At 45.5% G+C, this 22,604-nt stretch overlaps 1 protein-coding gene across 1 annotated transcript; it reads right to left on the bottom strand.

Annotated features, from left to right (window-relative positions):
- Nucleotides 1–8,685: 8,685 nt before the first annotated feature.
- DIPK1C (divergent protein kinase domain 1C) lies at nt 8,686–21,166 on the bottom strand. The gene is made up of 4 exons (XM_074893267.1): nt 20,772–21,166; nt 14,741–15,418; nt 11,129–11,293; nt 8,686–10,393 (listed from the first exon to the last, which is right to left on the bottom strand). The coding sequence occupies exons 1-4, from the start codon at nt 20,952–20,954 to the stop codon at nt 10,178–10,180; spliced, it is 1,242 nt and encodes a 413-aa protein (XP_074749368.1). The 5' UTR covers nt 20,955–21,166; the 3' UTR covers nt 8,686–10,177.
- Between the last annotated feature and the right edge of the window lie 1,438 nt (nt 21,167–22,604).

The raw sequence follows: 22,604 nt of genomic DNA, 5'->3' as shown, positions 1-22,604 counted from the left end.
CTCAGCCTCTTCTTCCCTATTCCTATGCAAGAGACAGGCTGTATTTTTTTGGTATGGCTTTCTTCTTCTAATGAAAATACACCATTATCTTCTGCTTTCAATAGCGCTTCATAGCACCAGAAGTATCCACAGAGGTATATACGAGCACCCTTTAAAAGCCCATACCTATTGATTTGGCATTGCTCCAGCTCTGCTCTGCACTCCAACATCATTGCAGCTTAAGAATATGCACTCAGAGCAGCTAGTTTAAACATTTATAGACATGTAGTTGCACACTCCAGCTACCAGACTTTTATCCAAATGCCCTAGCAGGTCTGTGTGCCTGCACCGAAATCCTTGTTGCTTCCAGAGATGGCATCTGACCTGGCTGACAGCTTTGTGAACTCCTGGACTACAAATTAGAAGCAGCTTTGCTGTGCTTCTCTGTCTATAACACAAAAGGATGGAGCCCAACAAATTCTTTCTCTTCCTTTACATTTTCCAGAAAAACTGCCTTATTTTGTAGAGGTTATTCAGACAATTCTTATCTGTTTCCCACATGGAAGATAGTATTAAATTCACCCCTACAATCTTTTTACAGCAGGCTCCATTACGAGAGTATGTCTTTCTCAGCAAAGTTTGTGCGAGGCTGTCAAAATCCTGGAGCTGTGGGAACGGGGTGAAATCAATAGACGAGGAACTTCCATGGTGCTGCATTTGTTTTGTTTTCTTTCACTGCCCTTGACATGAATGCGGCGTTCCTCCGAGGCACCAGTCTCGACACGGGACAGGCTCTTGCAGCCTGTGCCAGAGGAGCAGGAGGGTGAGCAGTGGGGTGAGCTCCAAACACAGCGCCCCACCATTGTGCCAGGACTGGGAAGGGCCCCAGTTATAAGAGAGACTTTCCTGGAGGAGACACCTCAGCGTTGGGAATGGTGCTAGAGACTCGCCCTCCAGCACCCTATGAAGATCCATTAGAGAAGCGGCTTTTATTTCCCAGTGATCTTGCACTCAAGGACTGGGAAAGTGAACGCTTGTAACTCATTGCCTAACAATCAGTGCTGTCGGAGGAGAGGGGCTGAGCTACAGCCTTCAACCAGCGGGTCAGCCTGATCTATCTGCTTGTCATCCAGGTGCAGGAGAGTGTGCCCCTGAGCTCCCTGCCCTGCCCTAGAGCTGAGAGGAGGTGGCTGAGGTGTGAGCAGAGCCACAGCCCCATCACCAGCGTGCCAGGCCCTGTCACTGAGCCAGCATGTGTGGAGCAATAGTGATGGACTGCGCCGTGGTCCTTGAGGAGCATCCCTGGATTGCTTCTGAGGCAACACAGACGTGTGTCATCCTTTCCACAGAGATTTCGGCTAGGGAAAGAAAAAAAGCTCTGGGCTATAGTTAAACTCCTGTATTCTCACATTTATTAAATGAGCTTATTGCTCATATTACTCCTACCTCTGCCCATTTAAAATGCAAGGAGCTCCTGCTCTTCTGCTGAGTCAAGAGCACACATCAAAATGCCAGCAAGTTATGCTGGTGTAGATCCAACTTGAGCCCTAAAACATGCTAATACCACATGTGAATTCACATAAGTGCATATGCAAGGGTAAACCAACGCAAAAATAATGAGGTGGGACTGAAGATGTGTCCCTGCTATTTAATGTAGAGTCCATTTGCAGGCATTTCAGTAGCGCTTATCACTGTCCTGTCTGGCTCTTGGCTTCATTTCTTTGCTTTTGAGAGATATCTACTGAAATGGCAATGGAAATTCATGCGGTATACTTGCATTATCTAATGGCTCTTCAGCAATATTGCTTTGGCTAATGTAATACTCTTCATCTGCTGTTTTCTAAGAGTGGGAGACTAGAATGTGATCCAACAAATGTAACTCTTTAATCACTTAAGAAAGCTCAGTGAAAGCAATGGGTAAAAATGCAGAATTTGATTAAGCATTCAATTAATTATTCACTATTTCTCTGCACCATGTGATGCTCATTCATGTTGCTAATTAGTCTTGCATTTTCCCAATTTATATAAAATATAATAGGAAATATAAAAATACTGGACATTTCTGGACTCTTCACTGAGCATTTGTTACATGAAGTTACAGTTCAAAAACAGATGCACGAGTATCTGTGTGCACACACACTGTCTTTACTCCACAAACAATTGAATATGATAACTGAAAGAAAGACCATGGATATAAGTTTGTAAGGGTTTTTTGTTCCTCTACACTCCGGTTCCAATACACAGTTTTGCCAAGAGTCAGTTGTAGTCTTAGCCCATGTGAAAACATATCTGAACATAAGTTTGGCAAAGCACTTACTTGTATATATGTAATCTAGAATCAGCTAGGATAATACTGGTATTGTTCCATTAAAAGCAAAATTCTGAATGCTGGAGTAATTACATGGATATTTACTTAGTTATTGTTAGACATTGAGTCCATTAATCAGGCCCTAGTTTCATGTAACAAATATTTAGCCACTGATAACTCTCTGCAAGATTAGAATGGTGCCTAATAACCCTTGAACAAAAGAAACAATTAATTTTTGGAAACTATTTTTCCAGATATCCACTTTCTTGTGGGAATGGAGGAAATCATTTCCTAAGGACAAAGATACAACCTGAAATGTCTGACATAGAAATGGGAAAGAAGTAATTGGCATACCTGTGGAATTTGTTCTTTTGAATGAGAAAGGAGCAGAGGGCTTTAGATTATGCAAATACAGACAAATGTTAATTCATAAAGGTACATGGGATATTGGTTGAAACATCTGTTTTTTCAGCTACATACATTTAGCCAGAGAACCTCTTCTTTAGAAATAAACAATAACCTTGTTCTTTCTTGCAGCTTTGCATGTCGTACCTTTAAGAGAATGAACCCATCCTGAACTCAATGCAGTTTGGTCTTTTCCTGCTGTAGCATGAATCTTGGAGAGATTATAACCAATTTAAGCAGGATGGGGGATTCTGTTTCTAACTAGCTACAAGCAAACCGCTAAGGAACCAGCAAGAGAAAATGAGAGGTATTCACAACAGTCTCCAGCTTGGATTACATGTATCTTGAAAGCACTAGCAGCAGATGCTTGTGGAAGTGATTATGCACTGGATCATATGCACATCCTTCTGGCTGCCGTCACCACTTAGGCACATATGTAGCGTAGGAAAAGGCCCCTCCAGTTTACCGGAAAAAGGAGCTCAAAGTATATTGCAGAAGGCACCAATAATCATGGAGTTTAAAGGAGCTCAGCAATCACTTTGCTGCTTAGGGCCCCAAGAGTGAAGGATCAAAACTTTATAAAAAACACGGGATTATGGATCGTAGCCTTTCAGGGGTTTCAACGTTTTGCCATACTTTAATTTATAGACATAATAACACTTTTATTGAGAAAAGCTCTCTTTTCTGCTTTTTTGGCCAACATAGGCTGTTACTAATTAGAGCAGATTTCTGCATTTATGTAAATAGTCGTTCTAAAAGCTTTTGCAAGTTATTCTGTCTAGCCTTCAGGCTGCAGACATCATTACACAGCTCCGCAGTCTACTTGACAGATCCTTAGACACATACAACAAATGGCTTTGGAGATGTCTGCACTATATCCCCTCTCCTGCTGTTCTTTTTTATTTGAAAGAACTACAATAGAAGTGGGATTTTTTTCCCAATCGATTTATTGATGTTCTCTGATTTTTCAGTAGGGTGTCTCTTATTAGCTTCAGTTCTGAGTTCAGTTGTCCTGGATTTTCATTCTTCCAAACAACTCATTCTTTCCCTCTCTACGTGTTGCTGCCTTTTTCAGCTATTGAAAGCCTAGTAGCCTTTCTCCTGATTTCACTGAGGTTCCAGGAAAGTGGCAGCAACTGAGACTCCTGCAGAGTGACTCTGCTTATTGCTTGGACTCACTGCAGGTCAGCTCCGACTGAGGGATTTCGTCATTCATCTGTACAAGGCTTCCGAGAGCATCTGCCAAGATGCTAATCTGATTGTATGCTTCCACTGATATGGGGCTCTTTTACAGTTGGTTGTCCAGATGTGTAAACTGATATTACAACCACAAGGCTCTGATGTTACAACCTGATACTCATTAAAAGATGCAATTTATCACCTTCCTGCCCATTACATACAACAATATGATCTGTTGAAAGACACGCAACATGGTATGTGGCTTCTTTAATTCTTTTTTTTTTTTTTTTCCTGAAAACTACATAAAAAATAAACAGGGCAGCTTGGGTCTACACTTTTTAACAAATGTAAAAAAAAAAGTGAGGAGTCCCTAACTCCTTCAAGTTCATGATTTTATTTTTCACCTGTAGGAAGTGTTTCATTCAATGTTTCTAATCAAAAGAAAACACACCCTCCTCTCTCTTCTCACCCAGTCCCAAATATGTTGTTATCTCCAGTGCTTCTTCCAGCAATGTATCTGTATCTGAATGTTCTCAGTGGAGGGGGCATCTGCGAATTCACACTAGGGAGTAGTAGTCTCTATATGAAAAACTGTGGCTATAGCAATGACCTGCTATTCTGGGTTAGTGTGCTGGGTTTGTGTGGTGGTGTCTTTTGGTATCAGGGGAGTGGGTACAGCGGTGCCCCCCTGTGAGAAGTTTCTTGAAAGCTCTCCCAGCTCCAAGTCACACCCATCTCTGGCCAAGGCCGAGCCCATTAGCAATGGTGGCTGCACCTCTGTGCTAATGTATTTAAGAAGGGCAACCTGGGAGAGGGTTGGGACTTTGAGGATGAGTTACCAGAAAGACACCTGTGCAAACACTGAGGTCAGTGGGAGGAAAGAGGAGGGAGGGGGGAGGTGTGCCAGAGCATGGAGCCCCCCTGTATCCCGTGGTGAGATGGCAGGGCCACCCTCCCTGACACCCATGGAGGTCACTGGTGGAGCAGAGATTCACCTGTGGCCTGTGGAGGGCCCCCAGGACTCTGAGGGGAGAAGCAACCGCTGCTGTGTGACCCATGCCAGAGCATCTCAAGAGGAATGCATCCTGTGGGAAGGGCTCACGGCAGAGTTTGTGGAGGACTGTCTCCCGTGAGAGGGATGTCATGTGAGGCAGGGGGAAGAATGCAGTGGAGTGCTTCCCCCCACCTTGAAGAAAGAAGTGGCAGGACTGACTGCACCCCCATCCCCTGCCCCTGCACTGCTGGGAAAGGAGGTAGAGATATCAGGAGCAAAACTGAGCCTGGGAAGAAGGGAGGGGTGGGGGAAGGTCTTTTAAGATATGGTAAGGCTTCTCACTGTCTGTGTCGTTATCATTAGCGTTTTGAATTAAAGTCACCATCAAAACACAAGGGAGACCATGTAAATCCTTTGGAGCAAGGAGTTTGCTTTGTTTCACATCACCCCAGTGCAGGACTGTTGCTTGCAGCTGTTTTTGCAGAGCATACGATGCCAACTGGAGAAAAATCTGCATTTTAAAAGTAGTTCTGTGAAAATTTTGAGCAAAGGGTTGAATTTATCTTTCCTAAAGATTATGAAGTAGACCTCCAACTGGACTCACCTATTGTAAAATGTGGGAATAGACAGTGTATTTAGATTATTGCAGAGTTGAAAGCACATGCTGCTAACTGAGATGTAAAGAAGGAATAAACAATGACTTAATGCCATTTCTGTTTCACAGAGAGCCATAAATATGGGGAGAAAGTTGCTGAGTAAGGCACTAATGCAGCAAGTGGTAGAAATGAATCAAGAGGTAGTGCCACTTTTATAGGGAGAAAAGGATTCAGGAATAGACTGACCGAGCAGAGATGGGGCTGAGATCAATTGATCAAGGGAACAGCCTTCTTGGATTAAGTGGCCATTCCCAGTGCAGCCAACTGCTATTAGTGAACCTATATAACAGGAGTAATCTTTTATATGGAGAGGATGAACAGCGTGAACAATCTTATGTAGTTTGTGATTTCACAAAGCTGCGATGAACTAGATACCAAACAGAGATGCCAGTAGGCAGGTGCTTTGGAGATATCTGAAAGTGAGAGAAAGCAAGCAGAAACCATTGCAGCCCAAGTTAACAGCACAACCAGTATGCAAAAATGAAGTGGGAAGCAAAGGTGACTTCAGAGACTATATGTGGACCTCCTCTTTTCTGGATCTGACCACTGGGGCTAGGTGAAAGTCTCTGCAAAAGATTTTGAGCTTTCATAAAATTTCTCATCTGAATTGGGATGAAAAGTAAACATCAGAAGATGCTGAAGGTCCTAACAAGCTTCACTGCATAGACCAGACAAAACATTGGGGTTTAAATTGTGATTCATTTCAATCTTTGTCTTTTTGCTTTTGCAAAGCAAAAGCTTTTTCAGTATGAATTAACTAAAGTTGAGAAAATAACTTGCAAATTTTTCCAGATATAAACTGCCAAAACTGAGTATGCTAGACACTTTCAAAATTGGCTTAAAAGCATTTTAAATTGAGAGTTTTGGTGTTAAAAAACCCAAAACTCTTGTAGTGTGTGATATAAATTTGGACTTTCCATTTTCTGACCATGGCCCAGGAATGCTTCACTGCCGAATTTCCCAGCTATCGTTGCTGGCTGTTGTATTGGCAACAAATGGTGCCAGCAGCCCTGGTTCAACAGCACACAGGACTCTCAGTCAATACCCACCTGACCTGGTTGTGCCCTCTGAAGTCTGTGCCAGCTGAGTATCTCTTTATGCCAGAGATATTTTTGGTGGGCAGTGCTGCCAAGGCAGTATGAAAAGGGCTTTGTCAGAAGGGAGCACCAAGCCGTGTGAGCCTGGATCTCCTTGTCAAACAACTGGATAGGTATTTCCACCAAAAAAGGCAGGTGTAAAATAATACATGCTCAAATGACTGCAGTTTGCACTTGCCTCCTTAAAGTAAATGGCAACTAAACCAGTTTCTTCATTTTCTTTTCTTTCTGTCCCAGAGAGATAAAGGCACAACTACTATTTTATTCTGTTTTGATCACTGGTACCTGTGCTAAATAAATTGGAAAATTTCATTTGTTTCACTGGTAGTATTCTTCTCTCCCGTTTCCCAGGTTTGAGTGACCTTACATGGTACATGGAGGGCAGTGAAGGATCATGCCCTGTGTTCACACAGCCGGTCAGATTCTCCTTGTCTTTCCACTCGCCAGTGAAGGTGTATCAAAGGCCAGACTGAGCTGGCTGCATCAGCGATACGCAATCTCACAGCCAAGTGAGCCAAGTACAAATAACCCATTTGTGTTGCTCTTGATAGGTTTCTGAGGATTATTCTCTGTATCCTGAAAAGAAGAAGTGAAACATAATGACCTGGGAAAGTGGGGGGGGGGGGGGGGGGGTGGGGAAGCAAGTCCCTGCCAGGTGGAGGTGGCTGCAGCCAGGCCCTGGGGGCTTTGGAGAAATCTGTCAAAGGCAGCTTCCCTTCCTAAATCCTGCCAAGGAGAAGGACCTTCTGAGCAGAGTGACATTCCACCAGAGTTTGGCTGCCACCAGGTTTCATTTTGCTATGTTTTTTCCATCTGTTTTAAAACTGAAACATCACATCCAACAGACATTTAACCTGTTTGAAATGCAAACCTGAAAATGGGAAGGGGAGGCCTGCCATGGTGGAGTGTAACACTGCTGCAAAGCACTGAGTGTCTGCATGATGCTTGCTTTTCCCCAATAGTGCCCTCTGGACTTGAGAAGAAGGCAAGAATTAATGGGACCATGGAAACAGGAGAGAGATAATGTATAAAAGCTTCAAGTTCCCCAGCAGCGTTTGGGGTAATATACTGAGTCGCTCCCGACCTAGCAAGGATCAGGGCCTTCAGTAGGGAGGTCATGTGGGGAACACACAAACCCCGATCACACCACCAGGTTCTGTAGCATCATTTGCACAGGTGGAGATCTATGTGTCTTCCCTTCCCAAGGGACCCCACAGATTGGCACCTATAAGGTGAAGGAGAGTTACCTATCCCCATGTCTCAGAAGGGTGGATTTTGTTGTGAAGGAATCACAAGCTGGTAATAACAGAATCACAGGGCTTGGAGATAAAAGGCTACCTCAAGACAGGATCATCAACGTAACTGCATGTACATCATTCCTGACAGGCACTCTTGCCTGTAGTTAAAAATCACAGCTTATGAAGACTGAAGTTTTCCCAAATGATCTGTGATATCTCCACTGTTCTTTACTACTACAAAGACTGTAACAAATGTCTAGCCTGCATTTTCTTTACAACAGTTTAAGCTCAGTGCTCCTCACACACACCAAGGAATGCTGGACAGGGCAGTTCTATTCTTTTTCTCAGCCTCTGTTTCTGAAGAGTGTTACCATGCTTCTCTTCAGTCTCTACTTCCTCAGGCTAAATGCCAGTTTATTCAATCTTACATCATCGATCATGTTTTCACAAAGTGGGCCATATTTTATACGTCACTGTTACTCTTTCATCTCTTTTTCCTCATTTTCTTGACCTGATACTTTGTCCCCAACCCTTTACCATAATCGGATTCTATCCTTAATTATTTTCTTCTCTATCAATTTCACAACTTTGTAACAGGGCTTATTCTGGACTTTAGGTTTCTTCTTAGCCCTGCTTTTGCAAAGGATGATCTTAAAGTATTGAAACATTGTCTGTCTCCCTGGCTAGAGGAAAAGCGTGGACTGAGCACAATTTTACCTGTCAGGAGCTCTTAAACTGTAGCTCTGGCTTAGCAGCAGTTTGTCTTCAGCACAGCCCCAAGAAAGGCAGCCAACCTTGCCCTCTTTACGAGCTTCTTGAGGGCTTGCATGACTTTTAAAATTATGGTAGTTTATTGCAAAGAATAGAAAAAAAACCTACCACAAGTCTGAAAATTTGAGCTCGCTTTGGGTAAGTGTTAAGGTCTCCTAATCAGCTCGCATTTTTCTGGTCACAGGCAGTCTTTAACATCACTTTAAAGAATCACTCCAGAAATGGAAAGTCTATGTATAATTAGTGCTCACAGGCTTCAGGGCTGTCATAAGGCTGAGGGATATAAAGACTAAAAAGATTAGGTGGTTGTTATGTGTCTCCCATCCACAACCCAGTATTGTCAGTCTTAATATTGAAGAGTCCTTCTGAGCTGAGGGCTGTCATAGGCTGTTGGTTTTTCTGTTTGTGGAGTTTTTAATGCCTTCATGCCAAAACAAGCTCATAGGTATATTGCCCAGTACTGGGCCTAAACACATGCAATGTCTTCTGAACCTGTATGTTAGATCCTCCAGCCACAGCTACACATGTTTGAAAGGCAAAGTTAATGATTTTAAGTTAATCTAGGGATCTTTATTTATGCAACTGACTGCAAGATAATGAATTCTTATTAAAAATTTCCTTTTATTCGTTAAAAAAATACTGTGTGAGAAAACTCTGGGTCTGGGTATTTTTCTGTTCAGTGCAAAGGACAGATTGTTGGCATTCCTGGGTAATTCTGCTCTCTGGCAAAGGAGTGCTTCTTATCAAGTGCTCTGATGTACAAGTGCCTGAGGGCTTGTTCACATGGGAAAATTCAGTGGCATTATTCATACCTCTCCACTGCGGGATATGAGTGCCCACATGGGAACTCAACAAGGGTATAATTATTTTGCTCTAGAAAAGTCCTAAGTAACTTCATATAATTTCTTCCCAGAAAGTTAGCTATGGCACAGGTAGTGGAACACACCAGAGAAAATGCATTTGGGGACATCAGGAAGGACTGCTTTGTACAAAAGCAACTCTTCTTTCATGTGACCATACATTTCCCTATTCGAGATTGTTTTTTCAGACAGAGCACTCTGTCCCTACTTTAAAAAAATCTCATTCTACAGAGAAATTCAAAGAAACACCATGCATGTACTTATCCACACCCACTCACTATTAATTATTGTATTAGTTTTGCTGCCCTTACTTGCATTTTTCTTCTGTAAATGCATCCTCACTCTGAGCACTGCACTCATCCAGATGCTATCTGAGCAGTCACTACAGCTCTTGGTGAGCAAACGATGTGCTGAATGCTGATGGAGAGGGCTAGCGCTAGCTCATGAAAATAAGCAAGAACAGAATCCAGGTAATATAAAACAATTTCACACTCGAAAGGATATTAACAGGATGTGCTGCACCTGCAACCATGAATTTCATTTGCACAGGAGAAAAGCAATCTCTGTGCTGTAAATGTAATACAATGGGTAGGAGGGATAGGAGAGAGAGAAAAAAAACACAGACTGCCTCATATACAGCGTCCCTTAGCAGTAGCTGGGATGTGGCCTTTGCAGTTCTGCCTTTTGTGTCTACTCTGCCCTTTGCAGCTCTCGCTGAGTGACCCGAAGCAGGTGGTATAACTCGGAGAGAGATTTCAGAGTCCTCTGGTGTCCGGTAGTCTCCCCGTGCCCCGGCTGGGCACACTCCTGCACAGCCTTCTGCAGCTGCAGCTGCAGGGGGAGAGAAACCAAGGGTCCTCTGAGATTTGGGGAAAACCAGCGACGGAATATTTTGTCACAAATTACCTGAGAAAAGGAAAAAGAGCAGATTGTTGTCTTTCAGGAGCTACAACTAATGCCCTGCTGCTTCTCTAGGGCTGCAGCAAAATGTCATCTGAATCCAAAATGCCTCAAGACATTCAAAGAAGAAGGTATAGAAAAGGAGCAACCACAAAGGCTACACTCTGGCAGAGGACCCCCCCCCCCCTTCTTCTCAGACTGCTCTTGCACTTCTGCATAACCAGTGCTGAGGGTGAGCGGGTGGGAGAAGCAGGCAAAAGGCCATGAAACTACGCTCCCCCAGCTGAGCTAGTGCCTCCCACCAGCCCAAGTTGGGTGAGATATAACACACCTCATCCCAGGCCCAATAACCCCACGGACCCCCCTTTCCACTACATCCGTGTACAACGCCCTGTAGAGTGGAGAATTGCAGCCACAGCCCCACCAATGCTTGAACATGGACAGCCCTGACTTTGCCCTTAGTGGAGGCAGTAATGCTAATCCCCCGCCCTCACTTCCCTCACTCTCCTACCTGAGGCATTGACATAACTGCTACACAAAAACACAGCAATAAACACTAGTGAATATAAAGATGTGTTTGTGTGCCCCAGAATGGGATCTCTGAACAGGACTGGCCCTTACGTGGCCACATTTAAAAACCTGACTGTCTTCATCTCACAGTCTTCCTAGTACATACCATGCATTCTACAGTCAATGTGATTTTAAAAGAAATGGATGCATAAAGCAGCTGTGTCTACTCACTTGCAAGTTGTTATTGGCTCTCTGTGCTCCACATTTTCTGATTTTCAGATTGCATTTTGAAAAGCAATCAAAAAAATTACAGTCTTCGTCTCCTGTGCAGTTCTGCTCAAGGATGTCCCTCATTTTGGGTTCAAAAAAGGCCATATCCACATCAATGGCCACCACCTGTGGATCAAAACAACCCATCAGAACTGGCACAGCACAGCTTGTGGGACAGGGCTGGGCAAGTGTTCTTTGCTGCTTGCTTTTGGAAATGCTGTGCTGAGAGCATCTGCCAGCGGGGAACTGGGATCACAATAAAAGGGCTTTATTTCGCTTAACTGAGTTGCAGTAATCTTATAAACACCGCTTTTTAAACAAAAACCAGTCAATGCTTACGACACCAGGAAAGGGAAAATTATTTGTGGACAATATGCATTCCTGGTGTCAGCTGGATTGATTTGCCTTAAACCGAGACTATCCAACTTAAAGATTGATCCACTTGTTAGTTTATGCAGATGGCACCTCCACCTTTTAATTATATGATGGTGCAAAATTATCCACAGGCCAGACAGTATCATTTCAGATTCACTATTCAGACTAAACCCCTGACTTTATCCCTGTGGAGAAGGACCTGCACCTGGTACAGCTCCTGCAAAGCTGCCATTGCATTCAGTGGGTTCACGTCTGTCCAGCTGTAGCAAGAGATCCCTGAGGTTGTTGAAAGTCAGGACTGGCTTTGCCCAGTCCCGTTTGCTATGGTTTGACTCATTTATTGTGCATGGTTCTTGTTATGCTTGTCCAGAAATTGGTCCATAGCAGAGTCCAGACAGCAGTAGGTCTCAGCAGAAAAAGCAAGGACTAAAGGAGTCAATCAATTTTCTCGCCCTGACACAAAGCTTGCAAAATAGTGACTACGCAGCACAAAGAGGTCTGCAGACCTGCTGTCTGTGATAGGTTGGGAGTGAAGGCTGTAGTCTCAGTTTCTGCCAGTGTCACTCCACCCATGGATACTCCACTTAAAAAAACCACAGCAATAAACAGGGAAAGACAGGAAGCCAGAAATGGGATGGCAGCTGCTTGACATGAGACGGTGAGTGACCGCAGCAAATACAGCCTGCCTTCCTCGTCGTGGCTGCAGCAATCAGTGTATGTTCAGAGCTGCGCTTAACACTTGACAGTCAGGGTCAGAGACTCTCCTCTGTAGCAGCTGACACACATTTTCCTGGAGGGAAACATCTGGGACCTGGGCAAAGCAGAGTTACTTGGCCTCAAATGATAGTCTCACTTTTAAGATTCGACCTCCCAGATAACAGGGGAAGCTGAACTGTGGGGCTGGAGCAGCAGCTCGATCAACTCCAGCAACTAAAGGTGTCTGGTCTGGTAGAAGGCAAAAGAAAGAACACCGTCTAATCTTCATTTTATTCTACGTCTTTTTCCCCAGGGAAAAATCTTAAAGAGATGAGGCATAGCTTAAAAACTCAGATATTTTTAAGCTTTTTGGAGAGCCTGATAATGATGACGTAGCCTAAGGAATTGCACACGTTTGGACAGGCAAATTTTTTTTCTTTTCTTCTTTATTTCCTTAAGCTTTCGCAGTTTTGCTGTTCACTTCTTTGGAGAGGAGACAGTAAAAGCGGTGCAGGGTTTCCCCAGTCCTAGGGTCACTGCATCAGCTCCCAGGTGGGGTTTCTGCCAGCACTGAGCACCTTTGACAATCTATCTGATCAATTGTTCTTCTAGGAAAAACAGCCATGATTCCCAAATGTGTGGCTGCCAAAGGGCTCAGTGGTTTCACTGAAGTTCATCTATTATAAAAATGTGTGGGCATCCAGCCAGGCCCTGTGAAGACAGATCTAGGTGATGCTCTGCCTATAAACAGCTGCCTTTTGGTGGGGTTTGTTAGGATTGTAATGGATGATGAGGGTATCTAAGGAAATGCAGGAAGAACCCAGCTTAGCTCCTGACCTGATTTAAAGTCGTTTAAGGTGCTGTAGTCTTTCTAGTTCTCTCAGACATGCTGATAAAATAAGGAGCTGTCCCAGGGCACTGTATATTCACCCAGACCTCCTTTCAACTCTGCCCCTTATGTAGCTCCATGGTGGCTTAAAATAGCCCTGGATGATCTACCAGGCAGTGATCTCCCTGCTCTGTGCTGCAGGAACAGCATGTGAAGGCTGCAGTGAGGGCTGGAGGCTTATCCCCACCATTTCAAAATAATCCTCAAAGTAAAACTATTGCACTCCAGGCACATTTCTTTGGGCATTAGCTGTCTCGTTACTGGGATGAGGAATAGTGGTACTATTATGGGAGGCTGTTATTAGCCTATACAGAGCACAAGAAAGAAGCAAGTGAAAAAGTTGCTTAAAGCAAACATGAGGGACAAAAAAGAGGCTGCCTTGCCATGTCCCCATTCTGGAACTGGTTGGTAAAACCACTTAGAGTTTCTGCTTCTCATTCTCCTTCTTTCCTCACCAATCAGCTCTCTCTGTCCCGTCCCCCTCACTGCCCCGCAGCTTTCTGACTGTGTGTATCTCCCACCCCAGTGGGTGGTACCAACGAGCAGTAAGTAATGTACAACAATTGCCTTGAGGAATCCCTGCCGTACCTCACTTTGCCTAAATACTGGTACGCTTGTTTTAAGTTTCTTGGTGTAGCTCCTCAACCATTCTCTGTTCAGCTGCTGTATTGCACCTGAATAAACAATGGAAGGGAAGGGAAGGGTGAAGGGGAAGCACTCTAATTGCTCTTAATGGCTATATGTTTAGGCAATGGTTGTCTAGTACTCTGAAGATGCAGTGTTAACACTCAGTGAGTACTGAAAATAACATTAAAGTCCCTGAAAATGCTTTATATTCACTCAGAGTGCAGAAACTCCACTGACGTCACTGCAAATTGTGAGCCTGGTTCAAACACTTACTTACCACACAGTGCCTCCGGTCTGTACACACAATTCCCACCGAAACCAGTGGAATTTCTGTCCACAGAATGAATGCAAGACACATGCAGCAATGTGATGCTGAGCTACATCACTACTTAGAAAACATGCATAGCTATTCAGGTCTGAGTTACAATGAAAAGTCAAAGAGTAACAGTACCAGGGAGTTTCATGTCGCTGTCCCTGGATCACTTCCAGACCTGATAAGCTGAACACTAAAGCACAAATGCGTGTGTTTGGATGTGGGGAGTTCCCCTTGTGTCAGGCAAGAGAATTCAGCCTTAGCTTTCAAATTCAAACACTTTTTCCTTTCAGCATCACTACCAGAAATAGTTGCCGTGACTCAAATTACAGCTTCATTTACAGCTTTTGAGATCTCCTTGCCTTCAGGAGGTATCCCTCACCACATCCAAGGGAACCTGTCGTTACCAGTGCCTTTGAGGAGGTGAAACAAATCAGAACTGAGCAAGCAGTTCTCAAAACAAGCAGCAGGATTTAGTGCTCTGAAACGTGGCTACACATATTACAAAGAGGAAAAGCAGTAGAGAATCTTCCCTGTCACCTGTAAATGCATTGGTTTTGCAAAAACTTGGCCAAAAGCTGTACAAGGAGGGAAGTGTCTTTTTTACACTGCCACTTTCAAACTAGAATTTGACCTCAAATTGCTGCAATACCACCCTAAAGACCCAACTTACCGTGAGATCATGCCTGATAGCGAAGTTTTCTGGTTTGATGTCACACAGGTGAAGTCGGTGAGAGAAATCATTATCAAAATGCTGCACCATGTCCAGAAAGCTGAGTGCAATGTCAATGATGGCTCTCACCCTGCTTCTGTGGCCAGCAAGGGAGGGACCGACCATGCTTTCCAAGGGAAAAAGAGTTTTGTGCCAGGCATGTCCAGCTGTGAGATACTCCACAGCATAAAAGTGTCCACAAGTGCCAATAATTCGTAGCACGTGTTTGCTGAAGTCCTGCAGCAAACTGAAGTAGATATATTCTTCCTGCTGGAGCAAGGACCACATGCTGGCCACCTGTGCTTTCCAACGTGGTCCCTTCTTCCTTGTCCACAGGGGCCCCATGGTATTGTTAGACAGCTCTAGCCCCAGGACATTTTTGACCTCCAAAGCTACCATCAGCAGAAGCTCTGTTTCAGGAATATCCTGTGTTTCCACCTCCTCTAGCATACTGAGATGCTGGTAGCTGGAGAAGATTTCCTTTTTGGATTTCAGGATGATGGGCTGGCCTCTCCAGTCAGCCTGGATGACCTTCTTACCTCTGTCATAGTAAAGGCAGTGTTTGTACACCAGCTTCTGTGCCACACACAGGTCTTCACAGAGGTCACCAGTCAGGGCTCCGCTGCTGTAGTCAAGACACTGGAGTGAAAGAGCAGAATATTCATAGCAGGACCATACGCCCATGGACCACTTAGAAGAAAGGCAAAGAATCAGCAACAGTCCTAAGCTCAAGAGGTCTGCAGCAGTTGTGGTACTGCAAGCACACACCTTCTACAGCTGTTGGGTGAGTCAATGGTTTTTCAGAAGTCTCTAGAGACCTCTTACTAGTAGGAGGCTTGCTTCAAAACAGGGATTCTTGGGATGGTGAAGGACAGGCTTTTTGGGGGCAAAGAAATGGACTAGATGACCTGCTACTCTTAAGTTTCTGCCACATATGAGTTCAGTGAGACAAGCTCTGAACACACTTGGCTGCGCTATGTGAGCTTTTGGGCTGCAACACTTTAAGGCACAGGAGACAACTTCCACTGTAATGCAGGACTTCTCTGGAAGGTTCAGCACAGCATAACTGAGACAACTCCACTTAAACCAGGAAAATCCATGGGTAGCTGGATTGCTGGGACGCCCTGAAGCCCTGCATGTTTCAACCATGCCCTGAACGAAGCTGTAAGAACCTACTTCTGCACTACCAGGAAACACAGAAGTTGCACTCAATGCCTCTTGGACCAAGAACTTTCGGAGTTTTTAATATGTAAATGCTGTAGGACAAAATTACTTTTCCAGGTTTCATATGTAATTATCAGAAGTGACATTTTAATATGAATTGCTTAAATGCATTTTTTTTAATTGGAAAAAAAACAGCCAGTGGAAACATGGGAACTGCTGCTTGACAGTTAAGTGGTCCCTGCAAACTCTTACAAGAACTGCAAGGATTCCCTCACCAGCCCTTCCTTCAACCCATAATTGTTTCCATACCATAATTTCCAAAAGTGTAGGCAGTCGATATACTCCTACGGGCATTCAGAAGTGCAGCTGCAGGGACCGCTTTGGGCGAATCAGTAGAGGGGATGCTCAGAGGTCTCCAGTGAAAGGGGAATAAACTGTGGTGGCGGAGAAAGCCAAACATCTGGGAGGCGGCTTGACAGTGTCAGCCTTCTTCATTGCTTTCTGGCATTTGAACCCTCATTTAAACAAGTTGGCAGCTCCCCCTTAATGTGGAGTACTTGCAACAGCTGCCTGACCCCCACCTCATTTGTGACTTGCTGTTACACACACAAGAAACATGATGATAAAGTGATGTGTTTTCTTAGGACAATCTCTAAGGTGTGCACCAGAGGAAGACGTTCTGATGCCAGGCAATGTTCAGAGTCAAGCCTTAAACAATACACTGGGGAATGGGTGCAGGAGTAAGTCCAAAATCCAGGAATGGTGATAAATTAACTAAAACAGCTCACTGAGGTCAGTTCAGACAGGCATAAATTTATTTATACTCTGATGTTCTCATAGCCCAAATGAGACCATTCAGTGCCAGCAAGGAGAGCCAGGTAGGCAAACTCTGGCATGAATGTCCGGACCCTGAGTCCAGGGGGATGTACATGTGTGAAACACACACATCTGCATCCACATCCACATCAGGATGGTCAAGCAGACTCAGTGGGCTGTCTGCAGACCTCAGAGCATGCAGATCAATGTTCTTGCTTTTGAAAATCTACTCCTATGAATGTAATATAAATTTATTTCCCCTTTTTAAGTAGGAAATGTAATTTTCTTACAGAAGTAGTTTAGCAGTTCTTACCATCTGGAACTCTAAGAAATTTTAGAGAGAAGATTACAAACAGAAGGAATTTTTGGGGTATCTTTGGAGTCTAAGTATAACCACATTTAAAATCATTGTCCTCCTGTGAAGAGGACCACAACCTAACTCTTCTTCTGCTACAGTAAGAGAATATAGGACTTAGTCCTGTAATTAGGTCCACATGGGTGAACACTTGCCCCTGTGGACAATTTTACTCTTCACTCTTAGATGATCTATATGCATGGACCTCTTGCATCTAGAAGAAGACATGCCCAGAAGACCTGCAGTCAGACATGTGAACATGCAGCTTATTTTCTTGTGTTGCCATGACATCATTCTTAATGGCACTAATGAGAAAAAGTAGTTGTGGAAAAAACAGTCTCACATTTCCCAGACATAGGACATGAGTCATTTCTGAACCTGGTTGCTGTTTAGGATTTGTCTGCTGTTCCAGTTGAACCCATAAATCTTTGATTATTAACCTAGTATCTGACAAACAGTCTCTGAATCGGGTTCTTCTTACACAGAATTTGCGCAGTGTTTTGCAAACTGGGATCTATGAAAGAGGACGTGACCAAGGAGTTCCTGGTCTCACAGTGATGAAACACAGATCAGCCTTCCAGAAGTAACATTCTCTGCTGGTCACCAATGCAAGCGAGGATTTCAGAAAGGATTCCTCAAATAAGCAATCAAGTTTGAGCAATTCTCAAGGTGTCTCTCTACTCACAGAATGTAGTGAGTTGTGAGTCACTCAGTGGCTTTAAAAATCTTGTTTCCTGTTCATCATAACCTAGAAGGTCAGCAAAGCCAGACTGCACCTTCACATCCTCACTACCCACCCCCCCCATTACTCCAACTTCTAGTGTTTTACGTTTTGCCATAAACATAGTACACTAAATAAGCTTAGCTTCCCAGCCCTCTCACTACAATCCTTCATTTTTCAGCCCCTGGATATTTTTGTGGTTTTATTCCCTCCCTGTTTCTTCTCTCCATTTTCCCCTCTGCCAACCTTAGAAGCACAGACTTCAGAACTGAATGTTGTTGTTCAGTGCTGCAAAGACAGCCAACAGCCCTTCCCTAATTCTCCTTTTTGGAGACTTTTGGAGATTATCTCAGCCTTTCAGATGCAGTCTGCACTAGTAGTTCATGATGAAGCAATTATTTGACCCCTACGTCCTTTCCAAAGTTATACAGTTTTACAAGACAGTCTTCTATCCTATTGGCATAGCTTGTACACTTGTGCTCCCCCGTGTCCTAGCTTGCATTTTACTGGATTAAAACACATCTTAGTAGACTGAAAACATTTAACCAGGTGATTCACATTACCCTGCACGGAAAAGATGGTCTGTTTATTATTTACCAACCCAGGCACCTTTGCACTAACTGCAAACTTTACCATACAAGATTTTATATCATCATGATGACTGCTGATAAAAAGAAGAATCAATTCCCCAAAGAAATCTTCCAGAAATGGTCCTCAACGCTGCCATCCCTGTCTTAATCACTGCATTTTGAGATCTGTCAATGAGACAGTTTTAAATCTACCTAACGAGCGCCTTTTGAATGCTACTCAGTGCCAGATTTTTTTAACTAAAATATGAGAGTGATACTAAGCCAAAAGCCTTATAGAAATGCAACTATACTACACAAAAGTGCAAACACAAGCATGGTTTGGACTTGCTCATCTGTTTTTGCTTAAAATTTGCTACATAATTTTTAATATCCTTAGCATACTTATCAAGATAAGTTAAAAAAGCTGGCTTTAAATTCATGTAAAAGTTTAACTTAAACCCCACTAAGGATTTATATAAATTTAAATAACTTTTACTGTACCACCATCACTTCTGTGTGGATCAGGTCTGAGACTGAGTCCTGCCTTGTTATCAAGTACTTCTCCTATGTAAATGAAATACTGAGCAAGGTTTTGGAAGGGATCAAAATGAGTTGATTTCTCCAGAGAAAACAGAAATTGATTGCTATGATTTAGTGTGTTCAGTGTAAATGAAGGTGAGACCAGTGTTAGAAAAAAGTGGTTTTTGGGAAGTTAAAGTTGCTCACTGCAAAATGCCCAGTGCTACTTCAGCCTTCCCAGAGCGGTACACATCTGCACTGATGTACATTTTACTCAGAAGAAGGAAATAAACCTTCAGAAATACCACTCGCAAGGGTATACAACCATGCAATTTTCACCCACTTGCTTAAAATAGCTCATCTTATCTCCTGCTGAAAATATGACAGATAAAACAGTTTTTCCTGGAAGTTGAATTTTGCTTAATAAAAGCCATGAGACTCAAACTATCAGATTATTTGTTTGGTAGATCAATTGCACTTTCTATAACTGCGAAACTCATGCCGTGCTCAAAACATTGTATAAAGACTTATTTCGAGGCTGATGAAGATGAGCTCGTTTTCTAATCATTCCACTAGAAGGATGATCTGCGAAAACTGTCGCCTTAACAATACTGTTGAAGACTCACCTATGGAAACAGATGAGCACAGCAATCTCAGCGACTCTTCCTCTGGAAGGAGGGTCTGAAACTGAGCTACCACACAGTGATAGAGACAACTTCCCAAGCTTGCGCCTGAAATCTGATCCCTGCCAGGGCTTTTGAAGTCATGCCTAATGCTCTCCAAACTGAAGAACAGCAACAAGTCTCCGTCCATCTGTTTACTGGCGAGTGTGATGGCTAGGGCCTGGACCTCCCTGAGCTTGGCGGCTCCTTGCACCTCCACACCTCCGTGCTCTTCCCAGCCATGGAAGGGGCGGGCAGGATTCATTCCTTCAGCTGCAATCCCCAGCTCAGCTCTACTTCAAGCTGACTGCTGGGGTAAAGAAACTGCATCTGCCATTAAAACCACGCTGGTGGGACCACTGCCTATATTTTCTCTTCCTTTATTATACAGAATTTAGGGAAAATCTATGATTACTAGATTGCTTGCTGCAGTAATAGATTATTTAATTTCCATCAGGATTCCTCCCTTCCCACCTAACCATTGGCACTACAAATACCTTAAGAAGCAAAATTAAACTCAAAGCATTAACTCACACTGCTCCTCCTCTCGAAGTGTTTCCTAGAAAATTCTGTTTCTTTTTATTTTTTTTTAAAGGGAGATTTTAATGAATATTCTCAAATCCCTTCTTGAATTTTGAATAACCACATCTTAAACGCCAGCTCCCGCCAGATGTAAAGGAGGCGTTACAAGCTGCCAGGCATTTCTGAAAGACGACTTTTGTCCAAACATCTTTTCGACTAAAAAAAAAACCCCAAACCAAACAACACAAAACCCGGAGGGAGGTTCCCCCCCCCCCCCCCCGGCTTCGCAGCGTGCGGGCTGCCCAGCTGCCCTTTCCAAAGCGCCCGGGAAGCGCCCACCCGGCCCGCTGCCTGCACCTGCCCTCGCCCCGGGAAGGCAGCAGGCAGGCAGGCAGGCAGAGAGGCAGGCAGGCAGGCAGCCTCCCTCCCTCCCTGACGCCCTCCCGGGCAGGGCAGGGCCGGGCCGGCGGCAGCCCCCCCCGGCCGGGCGCGGCTGAGACGCGCCGGTGATGCGGCAGCTCCGGCGGGACGGCGCCGGGCAGGAGCGCCCCGGCGGCGGGGGCGAGGGGCGGTGCGGGGCTGGTGGCAGCCCTGGCGGGCTCCCGGTGCCTCATCCTGCCGGGCAGCCCCCGGGGGATGCCCCGCGTCCCGCCGGGGCACGTACCAGCCTCGCCAGGATCCGGCGGCTTTTCTCGTCGGTGCAGCGCTCGGAGAAGACGCTCCTGTGGAGGAGGAACAGCAGGGCGCTCACCACCATCCAGCAGGCAGCCCAGAGGAGGAGGAGCACCAGGGTGCATCGCCGCCAGATTTTGAGCCGCAGCCGCGTTAAGCCCGGGATGCCCCTCATCGTCGCGCTCGGGCTGGCCTCGGGCGGCCGCTTCAGCCGCTGCGGCCCCGAGCGAGCGGCGGCGGCCGGGGGCTCCGCGCTCCCCCCCCCGCACGCTTGTCCCGCTCCCCGCCAGCGCCCATCGCCAAACCCCCGCCGCCTCCCACCCCGCCAAACCCCCGCCGCCTCCCACCCCCGCCCCCCCCCCCCCCCCCCCGCGGCCGGGCTGCCCGCCGCGGCACCGGCACCGGCCCCGCTCCCGCCCCCGCCGCCCCCCGGGCCGGGGCTGCCCTGAGAGAGCCCCGAGCTCCCCTTTTGAATTTAAGCCACGTAGTTCCGCCGGCTTTTGTCTGCTCTCCCCTGTGCCAAGCGGCCCCTGCAGTCACTTGGCGGCTCCTGCCCGCGCCCCCCCTCCACTCCCTCCCTCCCTCCCTCCTCCTCGGAGTTTCTCACCCGAGAATAAAAGGGGTTTTGAAGGGTAACGGAGGCTGCCGGGGGAACCCCTCCCCACTCAGGCGGCTGCCCGACACTTTGAAAGAAGCAGCCCGGAGATGGACGGTTCCTTCTGATGAAAGCTTCGCCTCCTGTCCAATGCGGGGGGGTGTGGAAGAAAAAAAGAAAAAAAAAAAAAGTTGTTTATTCTGGAGTGACTTCTCCAGATTTATCCGCCCGGGGCTAAAGGAGGAAGAGAGAGAAGCCACTCAGGTGCCCACTCACTATCGCAGCCCCCAGGCCCCCGCGGGGTGGGTTACCCCGTGACTCTCCGGCCGCTTCCCCAGCCCCCCCGGCCGGCTCCTGCCCGGCACCCCGCGTCCTGGCTCCCTCGGCGGCCAGCGGGGAAAAGCCAGCGGGGCGGCCCCGCTGGAGACCTGCCCGACCCAGGGCGGGAGGTCCTGGGTCCAAGGGTGCTGGGGAGGATAAACCGGCTCCCAGCCCCCTGGTAGAGAGAGTACCTGTGGCTGTGCCCCTCTCTGAGGAGGAGTCAGCTCCGTGCGACAGGCTCTGATACATTTGACTTTGTTAATGTTTCTGAGGGGTCAAAGACCCAGATGTTTGTTCCTGTGCAGCAAGCAAGACCCTGGCGTCCTTTCCTCAGGCCAGGTGCAGATGTTGACCGTCTCTGCTTAGACTGCCGCGTTCACTTTTTCTCCCTTGACTCCCACTTGATAACATCTCACCATCATAGTTTTCAATGGGAAAATTCATATTCTAAAGTACAGCCCAATGTAATAAGGGTGTCTGATTCAGGTTTACTACCAGATACGATGAAAAAGGATCAGATTAATTTTCTTTCCCTTATGTGGAAGGCTACCTCAGGCTACTTGCAATCCCATAGCAGGAAGATGAGTTGCAGTTAACGAAACCACTCGGAGAGTAAATTATTTACCCAAATGAGTAAGAATAGCAGAATCTCGACCATGGATGGAGAACTGCAGAATAATTCAATAGATTTATTTTAATGTGCATCTAGTATAAGTTGCCCTGGTGCACATTTTGTTAGTAAATTAATGTTAAAAAGGGCAAGTTCACTGTGGAGAGCTGGGTTCAGGGATAGATGTCCTGTACCATTATGTCCAATGTAATGAAAAATATCTCCCTGTACAAGTCGTTAAAAAGAAAGACATGTCTATCGACATGATCAAATTTTACCTCTCAGAACAGCGAGGGGAA

The sequence above is a fragment of the Strix uralensis genome, chromosome 1 (assembly GCF_047716275.1).
Source record: "Strix uralensis isolate ZFMK-TIS-50842 chromosome 1, bStrUra1, whole genome shotgun sequence".
Taxonomy (NCBI): domain Eukaryota; kingdom Metazoa; phylum Chordata; class Aves; order Strigiformes; family Strigidae; genus Strix; species Strix uralensis.
The sequence above is the reverse complement of the archived record's forward strand: the minus strand, read 5'-3'. Positions and strand labels throughout refer to the sequence as shown.

Excerpts from the sequence above, each read along its gene's own strand:
- DIPK1C (XM_074893267.1), bottom strand. The coding sequence starts at position 20,954 with ATGAGGGGCATCCCGGGCTTAACGCGGCTGCGGCTCAAAATCTGGCGG. Across the intron at positions 15,419-20,771 it reads GCCGGATCCTGGCGAGGCTG|TGTCTTGACTACAGCAGCGG; the intron begins GTACGTGCCCCG and ends CTTTCACTCCAG. Across the intron at positions 10,394-11,128 it reads GAGCCAATAACAACTTGCAA|GTAATTTGTGACAAAATATT; the intron begins GTGAGTAGACAC and ends TCCTTTTCTCAG.